Source organism: Tachysurus fulvidraco, chromosome 2 (assembly GCF_022655615.1).
Source record: "Tachysurus fulvidraco isolate hzauxx_2018 chromosome 2, HZAU_PFXX_2.0, whole genome shotgun sequence".
Lineage (NCBI taxonomy): Eukaryota > Metazoa > Chordata > Actinopteri > Siluriformes > Bagridae > Tachysurus > Tachysurus fulvidraco.
Window position 1 is genome coordinate 39,320,187 of NC_062519.1, and position 18,552 is coordinate 39,338,738.

At 38.6% G+C, this 18,552-nt stretch overlaps 3 protein-coding genes across 7 annotated transcripts in view; 2 read left to right on the forward strand and 1 right to left on the reverse strand.

The window, feature by feature from the left end:
- ankrd13c (ankyrin repeat domain 13C) overlaps positions 1-591 on the forward strand; it is a 39,301-nt gene extending 38,710 nt beyond the window's left edge. Inside the window, exon 13 of the mRNA XM_027153260.2 lies at positions 1-591. This exon is cut by the window's left edge and continues 1,112 nt beyond it. The gene's annotated coding sequence lies outside the window, so the exon portion shown is untranslated.
- Positions 592-3,037: 2,446 nt separating this feature from the next.
- Positions 3,038-13,075, reverse strand: srsf11 (serine and arginine rich splicing factor 11). Of its 5 annotated transcripts, XM_047804572.1 has the most exons (14): positions 12,652-13,072; positions 11,510-11,514; positions 11,232-11,365; positions 8,146-8,264; positions 7,813-7,922; positions 7,642-7,731; positions 7,491-7,540; positions 6,544-6,677; positions 5,603-5,684; positions 5,417-5,530; positions 5,237-5,308; positions 4,940-5,032; positions 4,362-4,521; positions 3,038-4,287 (listed from the first exon to the last, which is right to left on the reverse strand). In XM_047804572.1, exons 5-14 carry the CDS (start codon positions 7,885-7,887, stop codon positions 4,120-4,122), a joined length of 1,038 nt encoding a protein of 345 aa, XP_047660528.1. In that variant the 5' UTR covers positions 7,888-7,922; positions 8,146-8,264; positions 11,232-11,365; positions 11,510-11,514; positions 12,652-13,072; the 3' UTR covers positions 3,038-4,119. The 5 variants fall into 5 exon arrangements, with proteins under 5 accessions (XP_047660528.1, XP_047660532.1, XP_047660525.1 ...); XM_047804576.1 differs by lacking the exons at positions 11,510-11,514; positions 12,652-13,072 and adding an exon at positions 11,420-11,438 and having other exon boundaries at positions 11,232-11,322; XM_047804569.1 differs by lacking the exons at positions 8,146-8,264; positions 11,510-11,514 and having other exon boundaries at positions 12,652-13,075.
- Positions 13,076-14,428: 1,353 nt separating this feature from the next.
- On the forward strand, positions 14,429-18,163 carry sirt7 (sirtuin 7). The gene is made up of 10 exons (XM_047803095.1): positions 14,429-14,558; positions 15,550-15,687; positions 15,804-15,908; positions 15,994-16,064; positions 16,178-16,250; positions 16,543-16,641; positions 16,780-17,016; positions 17,119-17,199; positions 17,294-17,400; positions 17,767-18,163. The coding sequence occupies exons 1-10, from the start codon at positions 14,439-14,441 to the stop codon at positions 17,966-17,968; spliced, it is 1,233 nt and encodes a 410-aa protein (XP_047659051.1). The 5' UTR covers positions 14,429-14,438; the 3' UTR covers positions 17,969-18,163.
- Positions 18,164-18,552: the final 389 nt, after the last annotated feature.

The following is an 18,552-nucleotide window of genomic DNA, read 5'->3' on the forward strand; positions in this document are numbered from 1 at the left end:
ATATATACACCGTTTTAGATTATAATACATCTATACTGACAAACCTGTTACGATTGTATTATGTAAAAAAAATGTTTTGAGGAACAACCCATGAGATGTAGATGGGAAATTCCTTAACTGGATGTTAGGATGCTTTTTTTTTTTTTTGTGCAGCTGAAGTGGAGTGAAAAAGGAAAAATGGTCAAATTTACACCAGCAAGCAACATGTCTGAATTTGAAGCGACTTTATTTATGTAGCCCTTTTATTATTATTATTATTATTATTATTATTATTATTATTATTAATCTACACTGGATTTGGGCCTTCAAAGGTTCAGATGTTGTAAATGCTTCCACACCACACTACTGGTTAGTGTGGTGAACCGGCGCTTTCTCAACGACGACTTCTACTACTTTGTTGTTGTTTTTTTTGTTTTGTTTTTTAAACTTCAGGACTTTTTATTTCACTTTTTTTTTCTTCTCTCCAGTTTGCGCCTCAAACTCGACCGTTTTCACCCGAACACACGGATAAACCAGTTGTATAGCATTGTATGCCACAGTTTTTCCCCACGAGGAATTGTACTTAATAAAATGTCCGCATACCAAATTGCAGTTCTTTTGATTTTGCGTATTTTTATTTTTTACAATGTTGTGTTTGAGGTTGTAAATGAAACCTGCAGTACAAAAAAAAATCCATTATTTTTACGCTGCTTATTAAGCCCTAATGTACATTTGGGTGTTTTAGACTTAATGTATTTCTGAATAAAACTGAAATGTGGGCGGGGTTATGTATACGATCGGTTTATGATGTCAGAAATGCGCTTGTCCGCTTAAACCAATCATTGATGAATATGCAAATAATCGGAGACCTCCATTCTAAATGCTGCCACAAAGCCAGATCCCTAATTTAGGACGTTAGTGATGAATAAATCTGACATTTTTTTTTTTATAGCTGTTCAGCAGATTAGCAAATCACATTAAAACAAATCAAGATTCCTGTCCTGAAATCCCTACTTCTATTGATATTTCTTAAGGCTAAAGATATAGATGTTCTGGAGCCATGCTTATCAGTATAACGGATAATAAATAACATATTAAACAATTTATGATGTCACAGATTATTTTTAAAGATAAAGGTGTGAAAAGCAAAACTTTCTCGATGACTTTAAAGAAGCGGAACAGTGTGGAAGCTTGTTTCCACCTTGTTTAAACAAAATAATACAAGATAATTGCGACTTTATATCTCAGAATTGCAGAAGTGGCGTATTTTATACACCGACAAATTCAGGCATCAGAACGTCAACATGATTATCGTTGGATGCATCAGAAATGTTGGATGTCAGGGATGATCACAGACAGAGAAACTGTGCCAATTGAGATGTTTAGATAGGCGAAGTGTGGATATTTGTTCATGAGGTCGTCTACGTCGACTCGTATATAACAGTTGTTATGAAATATGCCACTTCTGCATCATCTGTTTTGTTGCGTCTTCACCACAACCGATTCCTCTGTAACGTTCTTTCAAGAGTCCGGATTTATGTTGTGTGACTCCTCCAATAAAATCTCTATTTGTGAAACCACAACAATAATAACTAGATTTGTAAAGTTCTTCGCAACAAACTTTGATGAGGAAAGTATTCGCAAAGGCCGGTGCTTTTTGGAGGCAAGTGGACTTGTGAAATCTAGTGGAGCACTAGGGTGCCAAAACATTTGGAGGCAAGTGGAGACGAGCATGTGACGTCATCCGAAAACCTGTGACGCAATTCCCCTCCTTGGGTTGATTGGGTCCAAAGTTTATAATGGGAGTCTATGGGGAAAAAAGGCAACTTTGTGACCCAGTACCAGAACTCGGATCGCTTAGAAAAGTAATAGGGTCTAGAACATATCCTAATTTGGTGCATGTGGCTCAAAAGCCCTAGTTACTCTTGATAAATTTTTGTCTAAGCTTAAATAGGAAACCAGAATGTTAGCCAACATAATACTCTATAATGTTATGCATGACCGTACAGCAACGTCAGAATGAGTAACTTGGAGAAATGACGTCAGAATGCTGAAATATATGGCGCAATTTTGAGGAAAAATACAAGAATTGCAAGGAAAATAGTCGCAATTCTGAGATATAAAGTCACAATTATCTTCCACAGACTTTGTCTCAGACGTATAACAAAACATCCCTTAAAATTAAAGGCTAAGGTTAAAAACGTCCCTTAAAATTGTTTTTAACCTAAATCAATTTTGAGAATTAGCCTTTTCTAAACATGATAAATAAATGTTATCACTAAAAATACTAAACGTTCACCAAGCCAACTGATCTCAGCTGCTCTGTTATTTTTGTATCTGCAATGATCATTTTATTTGTTTATACCAGAAAATATTAAAAACGAGTAATTATTAATGCGTAATCGTAAGTAATAAGCCTTAGTTATGCTACATTCATGAGCTAACAGAATGATGGTAAACACGAGTTTCCCCATTGTGAAGTCACACATGAATGACCTCTCAAGTCGTAATTACAATCTATGATGTCCTAAACGTTGTCCATGGCAGATTAGATTAGTTTCTGTACTAATAAGACAGGTTTTTAGCATTAAAAAAAAGGCAAAATCGAATTGTTTGCATGTGCCATTTCTGGTTATATTAAGTGATCTATTAGGTTATATTAGGATAATTTTGATAGCACAAGGTCAGCATTAACCTGAGCTTAACCTGACATTAACATGAGCTTTAACCTGACAGCCTGCACAAGAGAAACTCTCATGTAGTCTTAACAAAAGATTTCAAATGAACCACAGTCCTGAATCTACAATTTAATCTACAGTTTAATCCTGATGATGAGATTAGCACTGAATTCTTAATTGTACAGAATACCTAGAATCAGCAACACTAAATGTACTTTTTTTTTTTTAAACCCTAAATACTTAACCCTGTGTCCTTAGTTTCAGTCCTGGAGTCCATTAGAGTTTGCTGATATCCTGTCACAGTCTGCTGTTTATATCAAGAAAGATTCGAACTTAAAACTCTGTTACGGTTCGAACCACAAATAAATTCAAGTAATAAATCACAAGACTTAAATTTTTATTTTCAACTTTCACAACACTGCAAATAATAACCAGAATTTTAACCGCTCTCTAAAGAAATCTACAATCCCGGGATTTAAAAAACAAACAAACAAACAAAAAAAAAAACATGACTACGCAAAACAAAACAAAAGGCAACAAACCTATTTGACAAGTAGGCTCGTACGATAAAACGATTTAATCGTCTCTACAATTTCAATTTCTAGTTCACACTGCACGGTTGGAAATATTTTCATTCTTTCTATCTCTCTCTCTTCTTTATCCTGAAAATGCTCCTATTGCTTCTGGACGATTAAATCGTTTTTTAAAAAGAAAAGAAAAGAATGAACATCAAGCCTCTTCACCAGTAATATTCACAGTTACAATTTTAAATTAAATTTAAAATTGAGAAGAAAACAAAACAAAAAAAGCCAAAAGCAGTGATTTTTCCAAAGCATCCCTGCAAACACTCAAGTATCCCACGCAGCACACCGGAGTTCTATAATGATTAACGTGTGAAACGATAAGCGAGTCGTTTTTGTTTAATGCGAATAACTAATCGGCACACAAATACTCCGCTGAGAGATTTCTCTTACACTGAAAAACAAAAGTACTGATGGATGGATGGATGGATGAATGGCAGGGTATTAAAAGAATTAAAACATGTTACGTGTGAGTACAGCAGTAAGGATGGCGATGTAGTGACATAAAAACAACATTCTAGTGAAAATATCCCATCGTTCTGTTTCACCGATAACGTCAGCTCTGCGTCGAATAACTTTAAAGTGATAGTTGTGACATTAACACAATGTTCCTGTTATTCCAAATGTAGCTGATAAGCCAGACACACACACATACACACCTCAAAACACATTTGTTTGGCTCATTCTGGTACAAAACATATCAGAGCGAATTGTGGACACCAAACACGTCTGGTCTAACTGACTACGTTTGTCGAAAGGGCAAAATGAACCGAATTGTACTTGGTAAAACTATCACTTTTAATTTAGGACCATAAATGTTGCATGAGCAGATTTTTTTTAAAAATGTATGTCAGAATCGTGTGCTGTTGTTGTGCATGCCGTCAGTCGCTCATGTCCATGTCTTCGTCCTGCTGCTCGTCGCTGTGTTGGTCCGAGTCTCCTCTCCCGGCGTCTGCGTGCGGAGACGGCGCCATGTCCGGGCTCCTTTCCTGCTCTTCCTCGTGTTCGCTGTCGTAGCCCTGCTCTTCTTCGTCGTAATCCCGGATCACCTGCAGAACAGATAGGAATCAGAAATAAAGCAGGTTCTAAGCCAGATGCCGCAGAACTGTAACGTTTCAGGCACCTTTACGTCGCTCTTCTCTCCGTCCGACTTCCTGTCTCGCTCCTTCTCCTTGTCTTTGCTCTTCTTGCTGTTTGAACGTTCTCTCTTTTCTCGGTTCTGGTCTTCTTTTCTGTCCCGGTCTCTTTCTCGCTCCTTGTCCTTCTTCTTCTCCTTCTTATGCCTGAAATAGACAAACTGGATAGATAAATGATCCTAATAAATTACTGAATACCTTTTTGACTCTTACTAACAACCCCCCCCCCTAAACCATATAAAAGTGACATTTAATGACCATCTATGGAAGGAGTCTCCAGTGTGAGCACTTTGTCATAGTCACTACTCCCAAAGGTTTAAAGGTTTGCAGATGTTTCACAATATTAAATGCGACAATTAACAGATAAAAAAAATTGCTGCTCATTAAAAATGAAAATAAATGAATAATATTATATATAAATATATATTTAAAAAAAACAACTTCAAGGTTTACAACCGAGGTTCTAATAGACAGTATACTGATTATATGAAAATGTGTTTGTGGTATATTATTATTTCTATAGGCTTTATAGTTTGTTTTTTTATTCTAAGCAGCCATGCAGTACCTCCTGGGTGAAGGAGATCTAGAGAGCCTCCTTTTTGGAGATCTGGACTTTTTCGGTGAGTGGGAGATGCTGCGGCTCTTCCTGTGGCGTTTGCTGAAGGACAAGAGGTAAAAAAAGAACAGCTTTCTGAATTTGTTTTTAGGCTTGCAGAACAAATGGCGCAGACTGAGGTGCTCTTTAAACGCTCTTATAATTCTTCTGAACCGAGGCAGTGACATGTCATGTGTTATGTTTTTCAAGGCAAAAGAAAAATGTTCTGTATAGCTGCTAAGCCCTGGAAGATTTCCTGGACCCTACCGACTGATGCTGCGGGAGCGTCTGCCACCGCTGTAGCTCTTTGGTGGAGTTTTTGAGCGCTTTCTCCGATCCCTACAGAAAGACAACAAGTGAACACTTCACTGTAATACATTTGCTTGAGAGACCTGGCTTAGAAAGTGGCTTCCTTAAGCCACCACAGATTCCTCTTACTCTACCCACCTTGATCTGGAGCGCCTCCTCTTGTCTTTAGAGTGAGATCTCCTTCGGCGAGGGCTCTTAGACCTCCGCTTGCTCCTGGAGCGAGACCGTCGCCTTGACCGGCTCTTGGAACGCCTGCAAACAGAGCATGTCAAAATCCCACCGGGTCACGCTCACTCAGCACCAACAGGAAAAGTTTTCTCAAACCTGTATTTGGAGCGAGACCTCGACCTCTTCTTCCGTGACCTTGACCGTGACCTTGAATGCTTCCTTTTGTCATCCTTCTTATCTGAGGGAAAAACAAAAAACAAACAAAACAAAAAAAATCAAATAATTACATTTGAATGAAGCCAAGAGCGCAAAAAAACATAAAAAAAAAAACCAACAACTTTAAGATTCACTTTGGCTTATTTGAAAACAGCTCTGGATTTTTAGACTTTTAGATTTGACTATAATCCTCAAATGGCTTCAGGTTCACTATAGATGCACAATACATAGGGTATAAAGAGCAGCAATTGAGATTCAGCTACAGGGAAAGAGCAAAAGGGTCTTATAATCAAAATTCTACTATTCTTTGTTATAAGCTTACAATAAACCAAATAGGAGATGATTTTCTTTGGCTTTGTCAGATAATTTTGCTCCTTTCTAAAGTTTGCATTCTAAAATGCAAACATTAGCAAAATAATCTGCCAAGAGCAGAAGACGATTTAAATATTAATAAAGAAATCATAAAATACGTATATATCTAGAAATAAGAATCGTTTATTTGGTTTCTTGTCGTCCTTCAAAAAAAAGCTCATTTAGACTATATCCTATATTTTGTTTGTTAATATTTAATCTAATAATTTAATCTATTATTAAATAGAAATATTTAATATAAATCAAAGTAGGTCATGATTAAAAATAAGCCTTTCCCTTAAAAAGAAAGAAAAAAGTTTAGTAAATGTGCTTTGATAAGCATTGCATTTGGACGTGGGATTTAAAAGTGGATATTTTTTCTGTCCGTATTCAAAACAAAGGCAAATATCCTACATGCGAATGTAAACGATCCGAAATTAAAGAGTGGAATTCCTCTGAACAGCTCTGTATGTCTTTGTGGGAAGATTTTCCATATTAATAAATGCTTAGAATGATGTACAAGCACTCACTTCCTGGCTCAATGGCAGCAGAGATCAGGGACTGGGCTTCCCTCACCCTCTTCATGGCCTCCTCGATTTCCTTGTTGGACGCATCTGCTTTTAATCCAGCGTTTAGGTTTAATCCAGCAGCCAATGGATTTAACCTGTGATAGAAAAGCAACACAGTAAGACTGACTCCTTACTCTGTGGTCATTAATCAAGGGTTTGGTCCAAAAGTTCATTTCTACAGAATGTCTGTAGCCCCAATGTACATGATTAAAGTATTAGTGATTAAAACGAACACGAGGCTTATTACTGAGCTCCAGCAACCAAGTATAAACTGCTTGATGACTCAGTTTGGTTTTCGTCTGTTACATGAAGGTGAACTCTGGATAGATTACACCATATTTACACCATGCTTAGAAAACAAGTAGCATAAATAATCCCACATGATATCGATAAAACAGTGGTTAAGGATCTGGGTTGCTGGAAGATCAGGGTTCAAGCCCCGAGAAATGCTGGGTCCCTGAGCAAGGCCCTTAACCCTCCACCATTCTGGGGCATCGCATCTTATCTGCCCATGTGTGCCGAACCCAACATCCAAAGCTGGGCTATGCGAAGAATTGAATTTAATTGTGCTGTAACGTATCTGTGACAATAATAAATGCTGCTTCTTTTAACATATCCTGTGTGACAATCATAAAGACACTCCGGGAAGTGGAGATGCAGTAGAAAAACACACACACACACACACAGTTTAAAAGGAGTACTGTTTAAGTATAGAGAATACTGGTCTACTGTACTACTGGTCATGTGATCTGCTAAGGATCAGGTACGCTTTTATACATGAGTTTATAATAAAGGACAAAGCAATGGGTTTGGAATAAAACGAGGAAGATGCAGTATATGGACATTTAAGTATGATGACTATGAACACATCATAAAGATTTAATCTGTGTGACTTTTCAGAGACTTACTTGGGATCCATTGATGCCATGAGCTTCATAATCTGCTCTGCTGACAAAGACTTAAAAAACAAACAAACAAACATATGAATTGAGTTTGGTGCCATGAATAACTGATATAAAAGCAAACATTTAAAAGCTTTAAAAATAATTTTTTTCTAACCTGAGGATTCATATTGGGCCCAGGAATACCTAAAGCTGCCATGGCGTCCATGCCAGGCCCGGCCAGAGAGCCAAGAGGAACGCCACCGATCTGTAAGTCACAGGAGAGAGCAGGATGGGTAAAAGTTGAACAGCGTGTCAGACGCAGAGAGGGTGAATACGGAAGGCTTACAGATGGCACTGGAGAGGGTGTGGGGAGAAGTCCACCACCTGGCAACATCCCTGCGACGGCGTTGGCTGGAGCCATCAGCGACAGCGCTTTGGACTCATCAGGGATCACACCTGTGGGTCGGAGACAGAGAAACATTCACCCCGTTACGTCTGTTCCATAACACGCGCGCAGAAGTTTTATGATACAAACTTATTAATCTACATTTTCACTTACATCAAGGCTCGATTTTCAGAGGACCTTTTTTTTTCTTAACAAATTTGCATGATACTATTAAGAAGAGAAAAAAAAAAAAAAAAAAAAAAGTCACTAGACACACTGCCAAGATTTTATCACCTGAACTTTTTCTAAGTCATGAACCAAATGTAAGCAAGCACACAGCCGGTTGTCCAGGGGAGCTGCTTTCAATTTTCATTAGCTGTTTTATGAACAAGCGACTCACGTCGACTGCTTCGCTATAAAGCACACAAAAACATCAAAATAGACAAAACAGAGTTTATGATTCGGAATCAACATCAAAGGACAGTTTCATTACTAATGGACTGACTTACCCTACATAATGGAAATTCAAAAACAAATTTCAAAAATGGCTTCTGTTTTTTTTTTTTCCTTCCCCCTGCAGGGGACTTTTGCTGGTGTCCGTTTTGTAGCTATTTAAAATCAAAAGTGTAGATGTGTATGTTGGGAATGCAGGGGACACTGAGGAACACCAGCAGGAGATGATAAGTGTGACATGCCAGTAAAAAACACACTTTTTTTTTTTTTTATAATAATGGGGGTGGGGGGTGACAAAAAACAATAATGGACGTTGTGTGAGAATCCATGGGGTGAATCTGTAATCAACATTTTACAGAGATAGAGAGAAAAGATAAAGACAGACAAAGAGAGGGAGACACAGAGAGAGAGAGAGAGAGAGAGAGAGAGAGAGAGAGAGAGAGAGAGAGAGAGAGAGAGAGAGAGAGAGAGGAAGTCGGAGAAACAGGACGGGCTGAAGAGGATAAAACTGTTGGATGACATTTTCAGCTGGATCTGGTTTATAGCACTGGTAGAATCGGGGACAAACAGGACTGAAAAACACAATAACAAAGAACAAAAAAACAGAAGACCACCATTAATACGGTTCTCAGGCCTTTTTTTTGGGATTCTTGAGGAAAGGATAAAAAGGACATTCTAGACCAATGCCAGCAATTTTTCCAAATGGCAGAGAGCCAGATAAGAAAAAAAAAGTAGAAACCTGGGAAAACCCTAAACAGGAAGAAAAAAACAACAACACCATTCTGGTTCTGCTCAAAATGGACTTTTCCTACCAACATTATATTTCAACATTTGTAACATAGATATAATTGATGGGACTTAATAACCTTGCCTTGGCATCTTGATCAAAAAGCTTTGGTCAAGTGACGTGTCCTGGTGAAACTGAATTATAAGCTGTTACATTTACCTCAGGTGATGATACAGAATCCCTGTAAACACCTGGCAATACATTCATCATGGGCGACTGGGTCGTACATACGAGCATCAACGTGTCTCGATGTGTCACAGAAAACTAATCCACTGCTCCGTCGCTCCGCTGAGAGAATCTCAATATCAGTGTGACTGTAAACTGTGCTGAATGGTAGAAGCTCTCTGCTGCTAGGTTAATGACTAAAGGTGATGCTATAACAGCAGCTGAGTATCATATCTTCATTTGTCATCACATTTCTTGCTCATTAAATGTTTCCTAAGCAGATTATAAGTTTTACAGTTTAAGCTGTAATAATTGTGTGATTCAGCCTTTCTCCAGTGGAAACGACGTAGGAGATGTAATCAATAATCGAATCAATAAGGGCTCAGTTACACCACGTGTCCACGTGTGATCCGATCGACCAGATACGCATGTTATTGGCAGATGTGAACGGAGCCTGGGACTGATACGGATATAGATGACGCAGTTAATCAAAGTGAAAACTCATTTCGCGTTAGAATTATTTGCCAGTGATGATTCTCCATAAACAGATATTATGAATGTAGACAGATGTAGACACTTGTTATTAGGCATCAGTTATAATCAGGGGAATTGGAATGACATTTCTAAACAAAATTTTATCCCTTTTTTCCCCAGGTTAACATGGCAGAAATGTTCTTTTGGATGAAATACATATGATATAGAAAATTCTCAGAACATTATACAATAGAAAATGACAAAATTTGATGGCTTTCCCAGGCCACCACACATCGTTGAGAATTTAAAACATCATTTTAATGATGGATCTAAGCAAGATATATGCTAATCCTCAAAAAATATGACTTCATATAAAAAGTCAACCTACGATATACGGCCAAAAGTATGCGGACGACTGACCACCACATCCATATTCTTCTCTAAACAATGTTCATGTTATTCCAAGCAATCTATACCAAATGTCTTTGTATGATGTAGATTTAACATTTTCCTTCACTGGAACTAAGAGATTCGATCCTCCCAGCATGACAGTTGCCCTGTGCACAAAGCAGAGCTCCATGAAGATACGGTGTGGAGGTTAAGGTTCGGGTGGAAGAACTGGAGTGTCCTGCACAGAGCCCTGACTTTGACTCAACCCCATTGTAGACATTTGGGATGAACTTGAAATCGAGCCTCCTCAACATTCCAACATCAGTGTCTTACCTCACTAATGCTCTTGAACCCAAATCCCCACAGCAACGTTCCAATATCTAGTGGAACTGGAATGGGATGTTCAACAAGCACAAATGGGTGTCCTGGTCAGCGGTCTACAAACTTTTGCACATATAGTTCAACACTCTCTCTTTGGCTGCTGACTGACCTGAAGCTTTAGCTATGTTGTGGATCCATTTCTATTAAACACGTGTTTTATGGGACCAGGGTTCTCATGCACACTTTTAACTTCATCTTGGCTTTACATCCAACTTTAAACTAATTTGATTTGACTCATACAAATAACTAAATTATTTAAATTAACGAATTTGCTGTAAAAAAAAAAAAATCATTCATTTGGTTATAATCCAGTAAGATTTCTGGATTTTTCTCTACACAAAAGCATACAGTTCGTTTACAGAAATATCGTTTACGATGTGTGGTTTGGACGTAAACTGAAAAAATAGAGCACAAACACACACTGTTATTTGTAGTGCTTCTATCTGGAAACCGAGACCACATGGCATTTCTGCAGCTCTACAGCTCTGTACTTTGACTCAGTTTAGAAGCTCGATTACCCCCGAAACCCACGGCATGTTTGGTTCGGGTCCTGCAGCCGAGTCGAATCGGTACAGAACTGCACTGAGAGGGAACACACCAGGCTTCCATTAAAACACACTCAACACACATGCATACGAGGATGAATTTCTTTCTAACGAACTTATCCGTCATTATACTTTTTTTTTTTTTTATTTGTCAGGACATGTTTGTTGTGAGGATAAACACCAACCTTCTGCGAATGGGACGACGATCAAAGCTCTGTCCACGAAGACCGTGTTCGTCAGATGCTGCGAAACGCCAACTGATTCAGATTCGAGGAACTTTACAAAACAGACACGGGAAGTCACAGGCAAGGGAGAATCACTGGAAGAAAATATAAAGGCTTTTGCAAAACGTACGTATAATGTTTAGACACACCTGCTCCCATCAAGCCATCTTAAATCTTGTACTTTCCGTATAGTTTATATCCCAAGTAACTCACAGACGCTCCATGCCTACACATCCTACCTGAACTGCAGTGCAGCCGGATGTTTTTGTACAGGTGGAAACGACAAAAGAAAAGAATACAAGTTAGCTAAATTATTATTAGAAATAATATTTATAATAAGGGCTGGATTTTTAAGCTTGTGAAATCTGCTATGTGGAAACTAATACAGTTATCCTTTCTACAATAAATAATAGAAAATATATAGCATTAAAAATGCTTTACGCAAACCAGTAGGGCTTATTTTTTTCTATTTTTCTTATATTTATGATGTTTCCTATCATATACACAGGTTGCATTTAGATTAAAGCTGATGATATATTATTTTTTTATTTTTTTATTTAGCTTTAAATCAGGAAACACATCAGTGTTACTGTAATAATATAAAACAACATTTAATGAAAATAACCAGAATTTTATTTTATTATTTTTTTTTAACATTTATAAGTATTTAAATAAGAGAGCAAAAGTGAGTTAGTGAGTTAAAAAATACGTACAAAACTATCAAGTATTTGAAATAAATGTGAAGGTATGAAATATCAGAAATCAGAAAATAAGTAAATTATTACTGGATATTCTAAAAAGTGAGAAAGTTTAAAAAGAAAACAAAACAAAAACACTAAGCAACTAAATCAAAGTACATAACTGACTAAATATCTAAATACGTCGGAAAATAAATAAGCAATTAAACAAACCTACAAATAATGAAAATAAAAAAACATAGTGGTTAAATAAGCAAACAATTTATAGTTATATATCTATATAAATATATAGATTATATAACCCAGTTCTCATTAAAACTCCTTTTATTTGATTTAAAATCGAACATTTGTGATTACATTAGCCCTAACGCGTATAAATATGTTTGAAACGTCGATATTTAAAAAGCTTTATTCATAAATTTGCGTTTATTGTTGTTATTTTTTTGGTAGTTTCGGCTAGTTGTAACTCATTTACCTCAGGAAGCTAAGCTACAACGCTAGCTAGCGGTGCTAACGACAGACTCGGGTCGTGTCCCAAACGAGTCGACGCTCCCTTTTCTAGGGCACTAGATAGCGCGTTGAAACGAACGCGCTCGTGCACCTTACCTAGTGCGCTCGTTTGTCTTTCCGACGTTAAAGCGACGTGTTTAACCGCATTAGAACGCTGCAGTTTTTGTACTCACTCTGGTGGGAACAGTTTGAGCTCGTCGATGTTTCCCAGAAAACCGAAAAGAGTCCTCATCTGCTCCGAGGTCGCGCTCGGAGACACGTTGGTCACCTGGACCACTTTAGTGCTCATTATTATCACTATTTCTATTACTGTTAGCTGAGCGGCTAATGCTAGCTACTTAGCTAGCTAGCTAACTAGCGCTTAGCCCGCAATTTCAAACAGCACGCGCTTTCAAACGGTCAGGTCATGCGCGCATAAACGTGTCTCGCGCACACCGCAGTCCGTTAAATTCAGATTCAATTCGCTGATGTTAATTTTCCCCCCTCTTTATTATTATTATTATTACTGTTATTATTATTATTATTTTTGCACAGACGACTTAACGCTCTACAAATGTTCCTGTTTTCACTAGGCTCTCCTCATGGCGAAGACCGAAAGTTTAATCAGACATTTCAAAATAATAGTCCTCTTATTATATAAAAAAACATTTCTCAGATAGTGTTATCAAGACAAAGGTGTTAATTTTTTTGAGTATGCTATTATAGAAAAATAAGTAACTTCCATTAATCAATAACTATCATTTTCCTAACATGTCTTGAAGTGTTTTATTCCTTTTATACTAAAGTAATAATAAACTATACTATACTGCATTTTTATCCATTTATAGTTACATGTAATGGTGTGGAAAGGAACTGAAAGCGTTATAACGCTCGGCTTATGAGGCTCCGTCCCTAAACCGGACACAAACGTCTTCTTACCAAATTTCACAAAAAAATAAAAAATCAACGTTTCACCAAATCTAGTGGCGCAAGTCAGTGCCCCTTTTTATATGTCTTATCTTCAGCATTGTGTGGAGGGTCTGCTATACAAATCCCTGTGTATAAACAGTTATGATAGAAAGCAAGAGTACGTTAGTACAAGCACGTGAACATAAAGTTGTGATTTGCAGCTGTACGACTGTCCGAGCTGCTGTTATAGAAATTTATACCACTTTATTGAATTGGTTAAAAGGTTCTGACATATATATATATATGTGTGTGTGTGTGTGTGTGTGTGTGTGTGTGTGTGTGTGTGTGTGTGTGTGTATATATACACATATATATATATGTGTGTGTGTGTGTGTGTATATATATATATACACACACACACACACACACACACACACACACAACAAATTGTAAAGGATCTCAGCCTTCTTTGTTGCGTTCAGGGAAACCCTTCCACTCCATGAAAGCAAACACAGAGAGAATGAGGAGAAGCTTCTTCCCACAGGCCATTTGGAGTCTAAACCAGGAAACACCCAGGATCTTGTACTGGACCACTCTTTCCATCTTCACTGTTTTTATGCACACCTTTTTGCACTGACACTAACTCTGGGCTGTCACTTTAACTCTGGACTTGCACAGCATAGTGCCACTTTGTACACTAGATACACTATTTACACACCATACAGCACATGGGCACAGGGACAATCTTTAAATACCATACACATTTATGTATATGTATAATTATGTATATGTATATACGTTATTCTTCCACTTATATTTTCATATTTTATACAGTTTTTTATATAGTTAATACTTTTTTTATTTATCTATCTTTTTTATGCTTATATACCAGACAGATGTAAAAAAGCATTTCACTGCATGCCATACCCTGTATGTATGTGTATGTGACAAATAAAATTTGATTGATTGATTGATTGATTGATTGATGCAACCTTATTTATTTTTTATTTCTTTGCGATGTCTGACTTTTATTTTGAAATTTAAACTGTGTTCCGGTTTGTATCGAGGACTAATGAAAGAAGTAAATATGGAGTCCCAAATAGAGCAAAGCAGGCTTTCTCGAGCAGACAGAAAAGCTCTTGAGAAAGCCAAACTCATTCAGAAGGAGACTCAGAGAAGTAATTTCCAACTGGTAAGTAAACCAGGTGTCTTATTGACTCGTTTCTGTATGTTTCTATTGATTAATAAACCAGTAAATATAGTGAACAGATTCACTAGGTTTGACCAAGTTGGTCAAAATGTACAATACACAAGATCATCAAACACTGTTCCAGCATGACATAAATCACAGAGTATGAATCTCCAAGTACTCCAGTGTCCTCTACAGACTCTTGACTCAGATTCAACTCCATTAAACACCTTGAACTGGAGTCTCCTTAACATCCCGACCCAGAAGGTTGACGCTTATTGTACCAGCAAAGGGCAATACATTCGGACTGGGATGTTCAACAAACATTTGGTCATGTAGCGTGTATGCAGAATGTTTACATTTCCAGTGTTTCCATTTACAGGACTTAGCAGAAACACTTATTCGGAGTGACTTACATTTTTATTTCAATTTATAAAAAAAAAAGCAACAAGGACCTTGCTCAGGGGCCCAGCAGTGGCAGCTTGGTGGACCTGGGATTCGAACTCACGACCTTCCGATCAGTAGCCCAACATCTTAACTACTAGTCTACCACATCCCCTATTTATTTTCCCATACTAATATGGACAGCATGAATTCTGATATCCATCCTCCCTCTAACACTTTCTCTTTTCTACTTTCTATACGTCTCATTTTGATTCATAACGTTGTGTATTTATTTTGGATTGCACAGGAAGATCTTGTCCCCTGCTTCTTCTGATGACATGTCAGGATTTCCTTACAGAATCATATTTATATAATGTTTTTAAAGACCTTTTAGCACATGTGTCAAGATCTGGGGTTTCAATCTCCTGCCTGGAGATTTGTATAGAAGCAAAATATCTTGTAACACAGCTATTAGAGTATACAAAGTGTTATATGAAGAATTTAAGACCTACAGTATGACACATTTACTGTAGCACACGTATTAGTAGTATTTAACTCTGTTGTACCGACAGAAACTTTGTGTGATTTGGTGTTGTACATTTTTAATCAGGTGGCCAGGATATTAAAGAAACCCGAACGCGAGCGAACCGAAGAGGAGTGCGCTTTACTTCAGGGGCATCAAGACACAGTGCAAGAGCTGTGCAAACGCCAGGCTCGGAGAAACATCCTGAAACAGAAACAGGAAGAGGTTCGATTTTAACGCTGACCTTGTTTCGATTGCTGCAATTTTCTTTTAATTTTACTTTTATATAAAATCCATAATCGGTCATCTGAACTGACCTGTTTGCATTTTGCTGCTTTCAGCTCTTTGATAAAGAGGAGGATCTGAGGGCCAAAGTGAAGCACCTGGCCGAAGCGTTGCGTCAGGCTCGCCATGTTGCCGTTTACACAGGAGCCGGGATCAGCACGGTACAGACATCCTTATTTCCTGTGTTTCTGACTTGACAGACTGGATTTTGATGAAGGTTTCTAATATTCTTGTAACGTTTGCCAGGCTGCTTCCATCCCGGATTACCGCGGGCCTAACGGAGTGTGGACTCAGCTGCAGAAGGGGCGCGCTGTCAGGTGAGTGAGCGAGCGAGTGCAAAACGGAGATCCAGCGCGCTTATTTTAGCTCTTGATGTCCTCTCTTATGCAGGATGAAGGAATCACTCACTACTTTGCTCTCTTTCCGCCAGGCACTCTGACCTCAGTGAAGCAGAACCGACTCTTACTCACATGTGTATCCAGATGTTACACAAAGTCAAATTGGTGAGTGCTCGAGAATCTCGAAGCTCACCGTTCTCAGCACGGCTCACACGGTGGCTCGTATCCTTTCCCTTTTGTAGCCACGAGCAGCTCCTTCAGGAGTTTCGAAGATTTTCCAAATGATGTGACGTTCACAGTATAGACTCGTTCATTTGCACGACCTTCTAAACCAACATTATGCTGGAGAAAGAAACTGTGTTTGGCTGCAGTACATGTCAGTCTATTGCATTTCTTGACCAATGAAAGCCACTTAGGAAAATATTATCTTCACCTCTTTGTGTGTGATCATGCACAGGTTCAACACGTGGTTTCTCAGAACTGTGACGGTCTCCATTTGCGCAGCGGGCTTCCCAGACACGCCCTGTCTGAGCTGCATGGGAACATGTTCATCGAGGTGAGACAACTTCATAACGCATGCAACCAAATCGCGTGTGCCTATTCTGCGAACATGTTGCCTAAAGGATGTTTATGGTTTAAAACATCGATCGCCTCTCCATCGTATCCATCGTCCTAATCTGTCCATTTAATGCAGGTGTGTGTGTCGTGCTCTCCGGCTCGAGAGGTGATCCGTCTGTTCGATGTGACCGAGCGCACGGGGCTGCACAGACACGCTACAGGCCGGCGGTGCTCTCACTGCGGAGGGGAGCTGAGGGACACAATAGTGCACTTCGGTGAGAGAGGAACCCTGGAGCAGCCGTTAAACTGGAAAGGCGCAGCCGAGACCGCAGAGATGGCCGACCTCATCCTCTGTCTCGGATCCAGTCTGAAGGTCTGCTAACAAACCTTAGATTCCTAGAAACCTTGGATTAGATTCAAAAACTTTTTTTTATTATTTTAGTTGCTTCGCTAATGAATGACATCTCTTTGGCAGGTCCTGAAGAAGTACGCATGCTTGTGGTGCATGAAAAAAACGGCTGCTAAGAGACCGAAGCTATACATCGTCAACCTTCAGGTAAAGTCATTCCACCTCTTCTATGTCGCCTTGTTTGTTCAGTGCCGTAAATACATATTTGTTCATGTATTTTATTTATTTATTTTGTTTGAAGTGGACACCAAAAGATGACTTGGCCACTCTGAAAATACATGGAAAGTGTGATGATGTGATGCGTCTCCTGATGGAAGAGTTGGGAGTTGGAATTCCGACCTACAACAGGTAAGGATGATCTTTTAGTTTATTTGCTAGGCACAAATAGCATGGTGATCCCTCTGGTGATAAGATAAGATATCCCTCTGGTGATAAGATAAGATATCCCTCTGGTGATAAGATAAGATATCCCTCTGGTGATAAGATAAGATGTCCCTCTGGTGATAAGATAAGATGTCCCTCTGGTGATAAGATAAGATGTCCCTCTGGTGATCCCTCTTGTGATCCCTCTTGTGATCCCTTTTGTGATCCCTCTGGTGATCCCTCTGCTACATTAGAACAAACGGCTGGTTGGTTTATTTATAGTCACGTCTATTAATCTCCTCTCTTCCCCGCCCCCTTCCTCCTTCTCCTTCTCTTTCCACAATCCAACAGATCCGATGATCCCATCTTCAGCTTATCCACCCCTCTCAGGCCGGACGAAGAGGACAGCCACAGCCGTAAAACTTTAGCGCCCCCTGCTGCTTCGGAGCAGTCCGAGTCCAATTCGGCGAGTCAAGCCAAAGAGCCGGGGGTACAGGGTGGCTGGTTTGGACGAGGCTACTCCAAAGCGAGGAAGAAAAGAAAAACTACATAGTGACTTGTCTTTTCGCTTCAGGGTAGCTTTAAAGAAACATTCCATCCACAATCCATATTATTATGATTATATCACCAGTCGAGATACTTTGGAATATTATCACGAGACAATTCAGAAACTTGGCTGCCTAAAAATTATTTACTAAGCAGAATGCCATGAAATGCCATGAAGGATAATATACACAGACGTTTATACTAATTCACGTTAAGGTATTTGATGAAAGGATTTTTATTTTATTTATTTATTTTTTTAAAAATTCACTTTATTTCAAGGAAAGAAAGCAGAAGTAATCATGTGTTCAGGTTAAATTCAGATAAACCATCCAAAACCTCACTATAAAGTACATTTTCTGCTGTAAGTAATCCGATTTAATGCTTTGTGGAATGTTTCTTTAAGATATTAATTGCATTAGGACTGACCGTGCCAGGTTGTTTTTTTTTCTCAGTATTAAGTCTCTCGCACCTTCCGTTCGTTCTCTCAGGTATTAAGCACAACTCTGTATTCAGTTCTGCTTAGAATCACTGCTGAAATGTTAAGAAGCTAAACAAAGTCTGGTTCTGGCTCCTGCGTGCTGAAGTTTTGGT